We start from the raw sequence: 16,574 nt of genomic DNA on the forward strand, positions 1-16,574 counted from the left end.
TAAGTTAATTTGACTCCTTTGATTCTGACGCAGGCTGAAACAACAGGGAAATCCTACACCAGCTTCGGTGAAAACAGGTCTTAACACTGGCAGGCAGTACGTGGTCTCACGTTACTAAAACGGCACAAGGATTGGACAGGGAAAAAGGCAAAGATCTGTCATTAAGAATACGGATACTTACAGCTTTCCAGCTCCAAAGAACAGGTCTGGGAGTCCAGGGGAAAGTGGCTGAAGTCCATGTTGCACATGGCAGTGACTGTAATCCTAGGCAACCCAAAAGAGCATATTGGCTCATGCAGTGAGTTATTGGCATGACCAAGAGCAACTGCCTCCTCACGTCTACTTCAGCAGTTTGGAAATCCCAGTATCTAAGTTGCAGGACCCTAACTTTTAGAGTTCTGTCCTTCCATAAGACATGGCCCAGGTCCTGGCTACTGAGGGTGTTGGCCGTCAGTGGCCCACATCTGCACCCTTCTCTGGGCATTGCCCTCAGCCAGCGGGCTGCCTCCCTCAAGGATACCTGGGTGGTTATGCCCTCCCCCCACCCTCCACCACCCCAAGGCTATTAGCATTGAATTCTGGTGAAGCATACAAGCAGGCCAAGAAGATGTGGAATAAGCCTGTGTAACACTCATTAGTCCACAAGTCAATCTGCAATAGCACTCAATAAACAGTAGCTATTGTTACCTTTTTTTTTGTAATGTTTATTTATTTTTGAGAGAGAGAGAGAGAGAGAGAGTGAGCAGGAGCGGGGAGAGGCAGAGAGAGAGAGGGAGACACAAAATCAGAAGCAGGCTCCAGGCTCTCAGCTGTCAGCACAGAGCCCGACGCGGGGCTGGAACTCATGGACTGTGAGATCATGACCTGACCCTAAGTCTGACGCATAACTGATTGAGCCACCCAGGCACCCCTATTGTTACCTTTTTTAATCTTTATTACCAACAAACTAGAATCATAGGCTCTCAGGGATGGAAGGTATCTAGAAGGGCATTGATTCCCCAAACTCATTCGAGCCTAACTAGTCTCCTAGCTGAGTTTAAGATCCCAGATGACGGGAAGTCACTGGCTACTAGGGTGATCATTTCATCTTTAGAAAGTTCTAACAGGCATCAGGAGACTTGGACCATCTGTATAGCGCACAAGCCCAACGACGGCGATAAACTCTTCAGGGCCAAAGAGACTGATCATACATAGTAGAATGGCATTAGACAAAGAAACAGTGACCCCATGGGCATTTACCTCATGCTGTACAGCACGTGCCCATCTGGAAACACTCTCAGCATGATGTTGTCAGTGGTGGTGTCATGGGTGAATGACCTTTTGGAATGAACAAAGAAGACATCGGGGACCCAGATCTTCTTTACCAGCCGGCCATCGAAGGTCATGCTCTTGTTGTTGGTGCTGGGAAAAGCCAGCCTCTCATCCTTCCAGTAATGCCGCAGGTACAGGGTCATGGTGAAGTCCTATGGGAGCCCGAGATGACACCAAACAGAAATGCTTAGAAAGCTTCCTTTCTTTTTATTTCTTTTTATTTATTTTTTTTTTTTTAACATTTATTTACTGTTGAGAGACAGAAGCAGACAGAGCATGAGCGGGGAGGGGGAGAGAGAGGAGACATAGACTCTGAAGCAAGCTCTAGGCTCTGAGCTGTCAGTACAGATCCTGACACAGGGCTTGAACCCATGAATCGTGAGATCATGACCTGAGCCGAAGTTGGTCACTCAACCGACTGAGCCACCCAGGCACCCCAGAAACCTTCCTTTCTTACAGCCAACTCATCATCAACCAATGTAACAGACACCTCAGACTCAGCTTCCAGAGTTGGAGGTGACAGTTCTGCAGCCCTGTAGGACAGTGGCTGCAAAAATGGTGCTGCTAGGAAACTGTAGGAAAGAGAATGGTTCATAGTGCATCATGAGGTTGGAGCCCAGGAAATTGAGCAGCCTATCCTTCAGGCTTTGCAAATGAAACCCGCAGCTGTAAGGCGGACAGCCTGGCATGGGGGACAGCAGGGCAGGATTTCCCCAAAGTCCTGCTCTCTCTCACCTCGACTTGTGCACACAGGGCTCCTTACCTGTTGGCTAAGCATTCAGTTTCAAGTTAGCGTACACTTGGAGAAACCTGTACAGTCAATGATAGAAACCGTTTAAGAGAGTTTCTATCATTGGTCTTGTAGAATCTTTGAAGGCAGAAGTGTGTCCTGCCCACCACTGAATCCCTAAGCCCTAACTCAGTGCTTGGCAGGGCACACAGTAGGCGCTCAATAGATATTTGCAGGATGGAAAAATGGGGGGCATAGGAATGAATGGATGAAGGGTTGGACAGCTGCATATCTGCTATAATTTCATCCTCAAAACTCATTCTGCTAAACAGTGTCTCCTTGCCTGCATAGTTGATGCTTTGACCAAGACTCTGACCCTTCTGCCATAGCCAGAAGATGCGAGTGCTAAGTTATAAGTGCAAATAACTAAATAAGTGCCCCCAACATCCTCTTCTGGGAGTGAGGATGGAAAGACACCTAGTGGTGGTGGTCTCAGAGCATAGTGCCCACAAACTTCTACTTTACCAGCACACCTATACATCTTCTGGCTGTCCTGCAAGGTCACCCATGGAAGGGAACACCTTACCTGCCCAGTCCTCTACTCCCACCTCTTCCTCCTTTTGTGCTGCACTGTTTTAGTTTATGTTTGTAAACCTGTTGCTTCTGCCTCAGGGGCCTTTTTCCTGCTCTTGCTCTGGCGCCCCCCTCACTGTCTACTTCTTACCCTTCAAGTCTTAGCTGAAATGAGGCTTCTCCAAAGAGCCCTCCCTTACCACCTGGCCTCCGTGGACCCTGCCAAGGAATGAGTAGGGGAGCGATGCTCAAGGCAGGCACCGGAGAGCAGAAACTGCAGAATTTCTGTCTGAAAATGTCCACCTCACGTGCTCCTCCACGTGTGGTTCATCTCACCAGTCACATCACTTGAGGAGTGTGTTCAAAATATAACGTGCTGGGTCCCACTCCGAGAAACTCTGGTTCAGGAAGTCTAGGGTGGGGCCCAGGAATGTGCATTTAACCAACTCCCCAAGTTACTTTTACCCATCAAGTTGAGAATCTCTGCTCTAGGCTTCAGTGCACTTGAGCCAACTGAGTGAGTCCCCGTTTTATTCCCTGCGGCCCCTGCTCCACCAACCAGGGGACAGCCTGCACCCATGCAGCCCCACCAGCCACGGGTGCTCACAGAACCTTAACCCCAGGACTCCGCACCAGAGGCTGCCCCACCAAGGGCCCTGAGTACCATGTCCACTTCCGAGATGCTATCCAGGCTCTCCACCTGCACGTCCACACCCACCGGGATAGCAGGGCCTGCAGAAGAGCAAAGACATCTGGTGAAGGTACATTTCTATCTACCACTGGGTCACCAACCCCAACCCCCTTCCTGGGGGTAGCCTGACTGGAGCAGGGGTGAGGCAGTGGCTCGAATTCTATGAGGGCTTTTTTTCTTGCTACTTCCTGACATGTTGGGTGCCTCAGCTTTCTTCCTGAGGGCGGGGACTGTGTCTGCCCTATGTTGCCTTTCCTGGGCCAAAGAGAATGTTTAACTCATGCTTGTTGGATGAATTGATGAACTGGATTACTACTTTCTACATCCCAGGGTTATCTCTGTAGGGTCAAGGGAATAATGCTCTAGTGCCTGAGTAGGGACCCTGGTCAATTGTCCTCCTGTGACATCTACAGAGGACAGATAATGCCTAATGGCCTCTGATTTGGGCTTGGGACACTTGCATGCCCAGGGCTAGATTTGTTCGATTATTCAAACTCTACCTACAGAGGACCTAACAGATACCTGGGATCCTGCCCTCTCGAAATCTTCAGTCTGCTGTGAGATAAGATCTTTGTGCAGTCAGATCACTGCAAAAGACATAACTGTACAAGATTTTTAAAACCTTTCAGGTCGTGTCAGATGAGAAGTAGGAGAATACATAGCACAGGGGCTTGACACTCAATTCCACCTGGCCTGTGGCAAGATTTCCAAAACCATGTTTAGCGGTGGGTTTATCTGTGGCTTCCTGTTCTATGTCTTGGGCTGGATGATGGTTACACTCACTTTGTGACAACATAGTGGGTTGCCCACTTTAATCTGTGTACTTTGTGTGTGTATGTCATACTTCCATAAAATGTTTCTTAGATTTTAAGATTTTTAAAAAACTTTTTTTACATTTGTTTATTTTTGAGAGAGAGAGAGAGACAGAGCATGAGTGGGGAAGGGGCAGAGAGAGAAGGAGACACAGAATCTGAAGCAGGCTCCAGGGGCAGAGCCCGATGCAGGGTTCGAGCTCACAAACCGTGAGATCACGACCTGAGCCGAAGTCGGATGCTTAACCGACTGAGCCACCCAGGCACCCCAGATTTTAATATATTTTTTTTTTTAATTTTTTTTTTCAACGTTTATTTATTTTTGGGACAGAGAGAGACAGAGCATGAACGGGGGAGGGGCAGAGAGAGAGGGAGACACAGAATCGGAAACAGGCTCCAGGCTCTGAGCCATCAGCCCAGAGCCCGATGCGGGGCTCGAACTCACAGACCGCGAGATCGTGACCTGGCTGAAGTCGGACGCTTAACCGACTGCGCCACCCAGGCGCCCCTTAATATATTTTTTAAATCTAGAATGGAGAAAGCCAAAAATCTGTGTTTATCAAGCATATTAACACATGCTATTATAGTTATGGACAAAAAAAAACATCTCTGAGAGTCAGGTGGCAGGTGGACAGAGGGCATGAGGCCAGCCCGGTGGCACCTGGAGCTTGTGAACCCTGGCCAGGGGGTGCAGGACGAGGGCACGCTGACCCACTGTGGTCTGAGCAGGGAGAACCTTAGGGTGGCTGGAGGAGTCTGGGTCTTAGGAAGAGACCTAAGGTCTGGGAGGGACCAGAGGGTCTGGAAGGTCTGGAAGGCACCAAGACTTTGGTCATGGGCTGGGAAAAAGGATGGGAGACTCTGACATGGAGTAGGAACCAGAAGGCTCAATCGTCAGTTCTAGCCCAAACTGGGGGGCCAAGGGTCCTCATGGAAGTAGCCTAGAGCATTGGATGGGCTCACCAACTCCCTCAAATGTCCCCCGTACACCTGCTAATACTTGCAATCCCACCATTGAAGATTCGTTTTTTGACCGAGTCTAATAGAATGGAAGAATTTTATTTATTACTAGTGGAATTTAATCGGTATTTCCTATGTTCTGAAACATGAAAGTAAATGAATACAATGCTTTATTTTTTATTTTTACTTTTTCCCTCTCGGATAAATCAGGGGGTAAGCTGATCTTTTTATTTTCTCGTATTTTTCAACTGAGAGCTTAGGTCAGGGCCCGTGAGACGTCCCTGCTCTAACAGCTGTGTTCTCGTTTTATTCTAGGCTCCCAGGGTGCTTTGAAGGTGCCAGAGTGCAATGTTCAGTGTGGGGAGGAGGCTCCCTCCTAGGTCTGACTGGTCTGCCTTTCTCCCCCAGGGGGCTTGCAACATGAGAGAGAGTCTGCGGGCAGCCTGGCCAGGGTCCTCTCCTAGTACCCAGACCCTGCTCCCTTTCGTGGGGCTATGTGCCCCCAGCATTGCCATCGGGGAAGTGGGGCTGGTTAATTCCTTCATCCTCTGGACCCTTTGTTGCCAGAGATGTTAAAACAGACCAGAGTCTGAGCTCTTAACCCTGGCACCACTGCCTCTCATGGATGTGTGCTGTACTTGACCGGCTCTCCTTTCCCCCTCTCCCTTTCTCTAAGGTGCCATGGGATCTGCAACATCAGGTCATTCCAAGAGCCAAAGGAAAGAAACAATATAGCCATCGCCCTCTTTGAACCTACTTCCCAGTGGCCCGGTTTTCAGATAATGGGCACGGTGTATGAATAGGAGCTGGTTTTGGCAAAGGACATTTTCAAGATAAAATATATCAGCTTGCTTGGAGCCTGTTACTGTGTCTCTCTGTTCTCAGGGCCTGCCCTGCTCTCCACAGCTGCCCTAAGAGAAATGTGATAATGCCTGTGAGGATGACGTCAGCGCTCCGGAGGTACTGCCCACGTGGGAGTGCAGGTCAAGTTCTCAGGAGACCTGGGTCATTGGAGGTAAACAATCTGTGTGTTCAGGAGGCTCTAAAGCTATATTCCTAGGGACTCACATCTCAAGTTTGAACAGAACCAACAGCTCTGCCCTCCTTGGTCTGAGTGCAATGGAGTTGACCTTTGCCTTTGACGTGCACTAGTAGGGCTAATGTTTCCAGGCTCTCCTGAACTGTCTATTTTGTGACCCTTCCTAACATGATTTTGGGAGAATTCTTCCAAATTACTGGATTTTCTCCGTGAACAATTTTATGTTTTGAGTAAGCCTGGGTCCCATAAAGAGACAGAAAAGCCTAGTTAAACTAAGTAGGCATTCATGCTTTGGCCTCTTCACACTGCTACAGATTTTGCTGCTTTAAGAGAGGGATCTGGTAAGCTAAATAGAAGTCACCAGTGGGATTTCATGCAGTATAGCCAATGAGGTGACAAATGCAAGGCAGTATAAGGGAGATACCTGTGTAGTCAAGCATTTTCTCGGTTCTTAGCCTTCCTATCATTTCTTCTCACATGGTCCTAAAAAGCACACTTAGGAATTTATCCATTTTTGAAATTAAAATATATGTCATTTCTTCCCCACTGACTCCAACAATAAATATGAGACAAAATTTTCAGACAAACTAAAACAGAGAATTTGCCAACATGTGTCCTGCCCTAAATGAAGAGGTTTTTCAAGCTGAAGGAATTTGATCCCAGAGGGAAAGCTGGGGATGCAAAAATGAATAAAGAACAACAAAAATGGTAAACATATGCACAATTCTAAGTAAACACTGACTATGTAAGACAATACTTTATTTTATTTTGAATTTTATTTAAAAAATTTTTAATGTTTACTTATTTTTGAGAGAGAGAGACAGACAGACAGAGCATGAACGAGGGAGGGACAGAGAGAGAGGGAGACATAGAATTCGAAGCAGACTCCAGGCTCTGAGCTGTCATCACAGAGCCCAAGGCAGGGCCTGAACTAGTAAACCTTGAGATCATGACCTGAGCCGAAACTGAATGCTTAACCAACTGAGCCACCCAGGTGCCCCATAAGACAATATTAATAACGTATTGTGGAAATGAAAAAGCTAAACAGAAATGCAAGCAAAAATAACATTTAAGTGAGAAAGGGAATAAATGGAGTAAAAGTGATGAGGTCTTTGCATTGTCTGGGAGAACAGTAAAAGTAGCTAATTAACATACTAGTATGATAAGCCAAGAGTTCCTGTTGTTTTCTGGGAAGCCACTGACAAATAGTAAGAGTACGCATGTTCAAAACTAAAATAGGAAAGCCAAAATAGGAATAACCAAAAGTAATCAATCCACAAAAAAACAGAAAGGAAAAAGAAAGAACATAGAATTGGTTGGACAATAAAAAAGACAGTAGGATGATAGTTTTAAAGCCAACGTATAAATTATTCATAAATAAAAATGGACTAAATGCTCCATTGAACAAACATTGTCCAACTTTATAATTCAGAAATGCTAAAGTTTGTCAGATGGGATCAAGAAACAAAACCCAACTTTATGCTATTTAAAGAGACACACTGAAAATATAAGATACAGAAAAGTAGAACATGAAATGCAAAAGATAAAACAGTCAAATACTAACCAAAAGAAAATGAGTGTAGCTATATTATATCAATAAAGTAGACAAAGAGATAAATAAAGAGGCGCATTTAGTAATAATAAATGACTCAATTCACCAACAAAATATACATATAAATTTGTGTGCATTTACTGATATAACTTCAGAATGCAAAAACAAAAGTAGACATAATTGAAGGAGAAACAGAAAAATTTACATTTATAGTGGGAGATTTTAATACATCTCTCTCAGAATTTATAAAACAGGTAGACCAAAAACGTCCCAGTAAGAGCACATAAGATTAAAACATTTAACAAACTTGGCATAATGGACATATATAGGACAATGAATGCAAAAACTATATTAATAAACATTAATTTGAAGCACTCAGTGAACACTTACAAAAATTTGCTATATACAGTGCCAAAGAGCAATTCTGACAACTTTTAAAGGGTTAGAATTTATATAAACTATGAACTCAATGAACGCTAGAAATTAATAACAAAAATATAGCTAGAAGATCTCCATACATTTGAAAATTAAGCAATATACTTCTGGAAAAACTGATGGGTCAGTGCAGACATCATAATGAAAATTTTAACAAAATGATTAAAAAGTACTATACATCAAAACTCATGGAATGCAAGCTAAGTGTTTTTTACAGGAAGATGTATAACTTTAACTACCATCTCAGAAAAGAAGAAATGCTTAAAATCAATGAGCTAAGCATCCATCTTTATTTATTTATTTTTTTTAAGCATCCATCTTTAAAACTTAGGAAAAGAAAAGCAATTTAAGTAGATAAAAGGAAATAATAAAAGTAAAAACAGGAAGTATTGAAATAGAAAACAAACACACAATTGAAAGGATACTGTTAAAAGCCAAATATTGATTCTTTGAAAGGACTGGTAAAACTGATAAAATTCTAAAAAGACTGGTCTTGCAAAAAGGAAAGCAAAAATAGCCACTATCAGGAATGAAAAAGGCATCATTGTATATGCTACAAACATGAAAAAAAATTAAAGAAGTTATTCTGAGCAACTTTTTGCCAATAACTTTTAAAATTTAGATGAGGGACTCCTGGGAGGCCCAGTCAAGTGTCCGACTCTTGACTCTTGATTTTAGCTCAGGTCATGATCTCATGGTCATGAGACTGAGCCCTGCATTGCATCAAGCTTCAAGCTGGACAAGGAGCCTGCTTAAGATTCTCTCTCCCCATCTCTCTCTGCCCTTCCTCCCTCCAAAAACAGACAGACAGGTAACTAACTAACATTAAATAAATAAATAAATAAATAAATAAATAAATAAATAAATAAATAAATAAAATTTAGATGAAATTATCTAATCCCCAAGAATATACAATATACCGACCAACACTGATAAAAAGAGAAATACAAAAACCTGAAAAGTCCTTTAACTATTTTAAAAACAGAGTCTTTAAATTTTCCCACAAAGAAAATGACAGGTCCAGATGACTTCACCAGCAAATTCTAGCAAAGTTTTAGGAGGAAAGAGCACCAATCTTACATAAACTCTTCCAGAAAATATAAAAAGAATATTTAGAAAATCAAAATCCATGTGAAAAGATGTCAAGTTATTTTATGAAGTCAGAACAAGGACTGCACTAGATAGCAAAATTACCAGTCAGTGTCACTCATGAACATAGAATCAAAGCTCCTAAACAATATAGTAACAGATCACATCCAGCTATATATTAAAAAAAAAAAAGAAAAAGATAAATCACTTCTACATCAGGTTTATTCCAGGAATGCAAGGTTGTTTTCACACTGGAAAATCAATCAAAGTCTTCCAACGTTGAATACTAGCAAGCTAAATAATTCACACTAACATTTCTACTGAAAACTAAAAAGCTGGACCAAATATAAAAATTTATTTCTGAAGACTTTGATACTAACAAAATAAACCTAGATGAGGATGTGAGAGGGAACCAGAGTCCCAAGGAGGGATGTTCAATTTTTGGATCCACTTCTCCTGGGGGCATCTGCTAGCTGAGGAAGGCAACTGAGAAGCTGAAGGATGCTTTTGATGGTTTCAGGAAGCTTTGGGGCTGGGATTAGAATCCAAGCAGGCTGCTCCACCTTAGGATCCCCAAAAGTATACCTTAGCAGTGAAGGTAGATAGGCCCTTGCAGGATATGTAGCTCAGCTTCAAATCACATCAGTCCCTACTCTGTCAGTAGGTTGAAGTTATCTGGAGTGGTAGTGGCCTCAGGCAGCACAGAGTATTCGTGCTGCCAGGCACCTGGTATAAATAAACAGAAATCCACTCTGGAGGAAGATAACACCATCCCAGGTGTTATCTTCAATTATATCTATTAAAAATATCATAAATATAATATATAGTTCATAATAAAAATAACCAGGCACACAATAAGACATACACAATAACCAGCAGAAAAAAATAGAGAATAGGAACAAGGGGCTTTAGATATTGAAATCACATCAGCTTTAAAATATCTTAGTGTGGGGGCACCTGGGTGGCTCAGTTGTTTAAACATCCAACTTTGGCCTAGGTCATGACCTTGCCATTCCTGAGTTCAAGCCCTGCATCAGGCTCTATGCTGACAGCTCAGAGCCCGGAGTCTGCTTCAGATTCTGTGTCTCCCTCTCTCTCCCCGTCCCTCCCCCACTCTCTCACTCTCTCTCCCTCTCTCTTAAAAATAAATAAACTCTAAAAAAATACAATTAAAAAAATATCTTAGTATACTAAGTGAAATAGATTAAAAAATTAAGATTTGGAAATTCTTCTTAAAACTGTAAACTACAGGGGCGCCTGGGTGGCGCAGTCGGTTAAGCGTCCGACTTCAGCCAGGTCACGATCTCGCGGTCCGTGAGTTCGAGCCCTGCGTCGGGCTCTGGGCTGATGGCTCAGAGCCTGGAGCCTGTTTCCGATTCTGTGTCTCCCTCTCTCTCTGCCCCTCCCCCGTTCATGCTCTGTCTCTCTCTGTCCCAAAAATAAATAAACGTTGAAAAAAAAAATTAAAAAAAAAAAACAAAACTGTAAACTACAAAAATAGAATCAATCAATATAATCCTTCATATTAACAGAAAAAGCCTTTGCCAAAGTCAGTGCCCATTTATGATTTTTTTAAGCATAGGAATAGAAGGGAACTTCCTGAATCTGAAAAGAGATAACTACCAAAAAATAGCTACAATAAATATCATATTTAATGGTAAAGTGTTGTAAGTTTTCCTTTAATATTGAGAATGGGATGAGAATATAAATGCCACTTCTATTCAATATTGTATGGAAAGGACTAGACAACACAATAAGGCAAGAAATGAGAAAAAGTTATGAGGACTAGAAAAAAAAGAAACAAAAGTGCCATTATTTGTATAAGATTGGACATATAATTTTTTAAATTAGCAGATAAGTTATTAGAATTAATAAGAGACTTTAATAAGGATGTTGAATACAGAGTCAATATACAAAAGTCAAAGTTAGAAAAGGAAATTTGCAAAAGTGCCTTTAACAATTGCATCAAAAATACCTAGGAATAAGTACCTAGAGAAAAATCTAGCAAAATATCTGAATGTCCTCTATGAAGTAAACAATGAGATATAATAGAGAGAAATTAAAAGACATAAGTACGTGGAAAAATAGATCATGGTCCTGGGTTGGAAGGTTCAATATTGCAAAAATATTAATTATTCCATATTGATCTACAGACTCAATGCAATTCTAATCTAGATCTCATTAGATTTTCCTATGGAACTTGACAAAATGCTTATCAGGAAATTCAAAGCAGCCTTTCTTGAAGAAAAACAGGGTGGGAGGATGTGCTTCAGCAGGTATCCTGATTTATTACAGAACCACAGTAAAGAGGAAGTAAAGAACTGGCATAAAAATGAACCAGTTGACAAAATGGAACAGAATGGAGAGTCCAGAAGTAGAAATACACATTTGAGGACATTGACTTATTATTTTTGTTTTTGAGAGAGAGAGAAAGAGAGAGCAAGTGGGGGAGAGAGGCAGAGGGAGAAAGAGATAATCTCAAGCAGGCTCCACACTCAGTGCAGAGTCTCAAACAGGGCTCAGTCCCACGACTGTGAGATCATGATCTGAGCCAAAATCAAGAATTGCACGCTCAACTGACTGAGCCACGCAGGCGCCTGAGAACATTAATTTATTATAAAGATATCACTGCAGGTGATTGGAGAAGGAATATATCTTTAATAACCAATGTGGGGACAATTGGAAATACATATGCAAATCATGCAATATGCAAAATAACTCCAAGTGGATTATAGATCCAGATGTGAAAAGCAAAACAACAAAGCTCCAGAAGGTAATCAAGGGGAATATATTTTTATCTCAGGATAGCAATATACTTATCGGGACACAAAAACACTAACCATAAGAAAAGATCAATAGATTTACACTGAAATTAAGATTATCTGGCAAAATGGATATTTGGCATTAGAAGTCAGGATAATGGTTGCCCATGGTGGAAGGATAATTATAGGGAGAGGAGACTTCTGGAAATACTGTTTCTTGATCTAGATGCTCATTACAAGAAAATGTTCACTTTTAGATAATTCTCTAAGCTGTAAGCTTATGATCTGTGTACTTTTCTGTATATATGTTACAATTCAATAAAAAATTTTTCACTGAAGAAATCAAGAACTCCTATTTATCAAAAACCACCACTGGCAAAAAGCTTGCATGCAGAATATATAAATAATTCTTAAGAGTCCCATTAAGAAAAAGTCAGACAACCCAATACAAAAACAGCCGAGACTTCAAACAAACATTTCAAAAAAGAGGAAATAAATCATAGACACACAAAATAGACATAACTCCATTTGAAACACAATGAGGTATTACTACTCAATCTAGTCAAATTGATCGGAGTCTCAACTTAAACCCCACCTTTCTTCTAGAAGGATTTCCCCAAGCCCCTAATTGAGGTTGCTGGACCCCACCGTGTCCTGTTCTTTTCCTACCAGAACACTCATCCACCTCCCTATCAACCACTGGGGAGGAGGGTTTTTCTGCTTTGCCAGCCTCCAAACTCTGCACCCTCACCCCCACACATTAGAGTAGGGTGGGGCAGTGATCATATTGATAGATAACAAGACCTGAAGTCAATGGCATGAGGTTCCTCTGAAAGCGTAGAAGGAAGAAGAGGAAGGGAGGATGTTGCAGGTTCTGTGGTCCCACGGTTGGAGAAGAGAGGGTCATTTGTCAACCCGGATTAAGGAGGCAGGTCCCTGAGTCCCCCCACTCCTATCTTCCCCAACCGGTTTGTCAGTGGGTGGAGGAGCCTCTGCTATAGGAATGAATGATCAAAATCAGAAAGTGGAAGACAAACCCGAGAAAGCCACCTTGCCCTCATGGGGACCAGAAGAGAGAACAGGCTCCGGAGAGGATCGAGGGCCATTTCTCTGTTCCTCTGGTGCCCCACCTGGCCTTGCATTCCCCCCTCAGCCCTCCCTCGGTACCCTTCATGCCACCTTCCAGCTGCCCCTGACTGCTTTGTCATGTCTGTGATTTGTCACTCTCCACCAATGCCCTCATGTGGAGATCATCTGTGCAAGGCAGGCAGGGGTAGTTATCCTGAGCTCATGGAGCCCCTAGGGACAGGTGCAAGCCTTCTGCAAACCTTCTGAAATTACATAAAAAGTAAGCATGCGTGTGTGTGTGTGTGCATGCACACCCATGTAACAGAGATTATCATTATTCAGGGAAACAAACAGATTTTCAAAGGACTCTGTGATTCAAAAGAGTCAAAAAATAAACCTACTGTGGTAGCCAGGAGTTGGATTTTGGTCCCATCAGCCACCAGCAGTGTGACCTTGGGCATACATAATTTCTCCGTGCCTCGGTTTCCTTATCTGTAAATAGGTGTAATTATATACCAGCTTCATACAGTTGTCATGAGGATTGAATGTGTTAATCCATGGAAAGCCCATGTAAGGGTTTGGCATATAAGATGTTCTATAATTAGTTATATGATCATTGCCATTATTTTGTGGCCTATCTCATTTACCCAGAGGGTAGGGCCTGAAACTTACTCATTGTATTTCCCTCAGCATTCACAGAACAGAGAGCCTGGCCTGAGGAAGGCTTAATACACGTTGGGGGAAGGAATGACTGCCAACCTCTTAGCCCTGGTTTCTAGTCACTGAGGGGCCACACTGTAGACCCAATTCTGCAAGGAAATCGCAGGTACCCATGGTGTTCTGCCTGCCACACCAGTGTCACTGCCCACTGACCCTGGACTCCAAACAGCCAAACTCAGGTCCTGGACTATCACCCAGCCCTAACCATAGGTGAAGCATGGCTTCACTCACCTTCAGCAGTGTGAGCAGAAATAAACTGCTCCAGACTGTGCCACAGGACAAAATGGGGAAACCCAACAACAGAAAAATCTCTGTGGGCCACACTTGAAGAAGGGCTGTCAGTTATTAGCAACGCATGCTCCCAGGTACTAAGGAGTTAAAACTTGCCACATTAAAGGGAGGGAAAAGACACGTCAAGGGTTTGTCCAAAGAAATACTGTGGTCATTGAATTAATCCGGCTCATGTGGCAGTATCTTTTTTAAATTAATTAATTTTTTAATTCCAGTGTAGTTAACATACAATGTAATATTAGTTTCAGGTGTACAATATAGTGATTCCACACTTCCATACATGACTCAATGCTCATCATGATATGTGTACTCTTAATCCCCTTCACCTATTTCACCCATCCCCCATTCACCTCCCCTCTGGTAACCATCTCTTTGTTCTCTGTAGTTAAGAGTCTGGGGTTTTTTTGTCTCTTTTTTCCATTTGTTTTTTTAATTCCATATCTGAGTAAAAGCATATGGTATTTGTCTTTCTCTGACTGATTTATTTCACTTAGCATTATACTCTCTAGTTCCATCCATGTTGTTGTAATTGGTAAAATTTCGTTCTTTTTATGGCTAAATAATATTCCACTACACACACACACACACACACACACACACACACCACTTCTTTATCCATTCCTCTATTGACGGACATTTGGGCTGCTTCCATAATTTGGTTATTGTAAATATTGTAAAATATTGTAAATATTGGTTATGCAGTAAACATAGGGGTACATTTATCTTTTTGAATTAGTATTTTCACTTTCTTTGGGTAAACACCTAGTAGTGGAATTACTAGATCATATGGTAGTTCTATTTTTAATTTTTTGAAGAACCTCTATAGTATTTTCCACAGTTTACATTCCCACCAACTGTGCCTAAGGGTTCCTTTTTCTCCACATCCTCAACAACACCTGTTGTTTCTTCTGGTTTTGATTTTAGTCATTCTAACAGGTGTGAGGTAGTATCTCATTGTGGTTTGATTTGCATTTCCCTGAGGATGAGTGACGTTGAGTATGTTGCCATGTGTCTGCAGGCCATCCGGATGTCTTCTTTGGAGAAATGTCTATGTCTTCTGTCATCTGGCAGTATCTTTTCAAAGATACTGTCTTTTCAAAGTCTTTTCAAAGCCTCTTTTTATAATGAAATCTCAGGCTTGTAGTAAAATTAATTCAAACAAACAAACAAATAAACAAGACCTTAGTGCTGGTCACTTCAGCATTCTTCTTCTTACTTTAGTATTTTATCTTATTCTTTTTAAACTTTTTTTGTTTATTTATTTTTGCAAGGGAGACAGTGTAAACGGGGGAGGGGGAGAGAGAGGGGAGACACAGAATTGGAAGCAGACTCCATGCTCTGAGCTGTCAGCACAGAGCCTGACGTGGGGCTCGAACTCACAAACTGTGAGATCATGACCTGAGCCAAAGTCAGATGCTTGACCAACTGAGCCACCCAGGTGCCCCGTTACTTCGGTATTTTAGGTGTCACAGTCTTTCAGAGATCAGCATTGCAGCTGACTCTCAATAAGACCTTCCAGTGTGTAGTGTTTCCTGGTTCACCTCACCTTCCCTGACTGACTGGTTCATTCATTCCAACCCACACTGTCCGTGTCTCCCAGACCACACAGCTGGGAATGTGGAGATCAAGAAGACACGGTTCCTTCCTCCAGGAGACTGAAATCCACTAAGAGGGCCAATGAGCTCTGTGATAATAGGAGCAAAGCTCAATTAATTCTAACCAAAGACACTGTAGAAAATTTCACAAAAGAGACAGCTTTTGATTAATTCTGAGGCACTGGAGAGAGTGTCACCATAGGGACAGCGTTTGGGCTGGGCTTTGTTACTTCTAACAGGTAGCGAAGGGAAGAAGGACGTTTCAGGTTGCGTGTACAGTGTCAGGGGGTACAGGGGAGCAAGGTGGATAATTAACTCACACTTCTCAAATGTGGGGGAAAAAAAGGCAGATTTTCGACCTTTCTCGCAAAAAAGATCATGTGTCAAAGTGTGAAAAATTTTCAATTACCAACTAACAGCAGCTCAATCTAGTCCTGTTTCTAATTTCTTCTCATCTTAGTTGACCTTGCATCATGGAGGAGAAAAGGGCCCTTGTGTCCATGCTGGCTGGCCTCTGCCATGAAGTGCTTGGCCCAATCAACCCCTGGACTGGTGTTTGCCGAGATGCAACAGACTCCATGGGTCTTTTGGTAAATCTGTGGTCCTGCCTTTGGCCTCCAGTAGCAAAACTCTCCCACCTGGTGACCTCTGTGTCCAGATCTAAAGTCTGTTCTGGTCCTATAAGAAACCCCGTATCCCCCTTGTCTTACAGAGGCTCCGTGTCCTTGTCTCAGGCTGCCAGTCTCTTGGGTGACTGTGGTAGAAAGCTGACCAGTGTGTTACACACCATGGTCACACTCACTGACAGCAAAGGAGGGTTCTCTTATGCCCAGTGGCTGCCAACATTTGTCATGATCCAACTTTCTAAGGTTTGCCAATCTGATGGGTATAAAATTCTTTCTCAGTGTTGTTTTAATTTCTATTTCTCCAATCACCAATATGTTTG

The 16,574-nt window shown here is 42.5% G+C and overlaps 1 protein-coding gene across 3 annotated transcripts in view; it reads right to left on the minus strand.

The window, feature by feature from the left end:
• Positions 1-16,574, minus strand: part of GABRR2 (gamma-aminobutyric acid type A receptor subunit rho2) — a 44,677-nt gene that overhangs the window by 10,476 nt on the left and 17,627 nt on the right. The window contains exons 2-5 of one of the 3 annotated variants that reach the window (XM_045499014.1): positions 13,424-13,514; positions 3,248-3,346; positions 1,240-1,463; positions 182-264 (exon numbers count right to left, since the gene is read on the minus strand). In XM_045499014.1, coding sequence (XP_045354970.1) covers positions 182-264; positions 1,240-1,463; positions 3,248-3,346; positions 13,424-13,483 — 466 coding nt within the window. In that variant the 5' untranslated portion in view covers positions 13,484-13,514. Of the gene's footprint in view, positions 1-181; positions 265-1,239; positions 1,464-3,247; positions 3,347-13,423; positions 13,515-16,574 lie in introns of those variants that run through there. The other 2 variants (XM_045499015.1, XM_045499013.1) reach the window with 2 other exon arrangements.

This window comes from Leopardus geoffroyi, chromosome B2 (assembly GCF_018350155.1).
Source record: "Leopardus geoffroyi isolate Oge1 chromosome B2, O.geoffroyi_Oge1_pat1.0, whole genome shotgun sequence".
NCBI lineage: Eukaryota > Metazoa > Chordata > Mammalia > Carnivora > Felidae > Leopardus > Leopardus geoffroyi.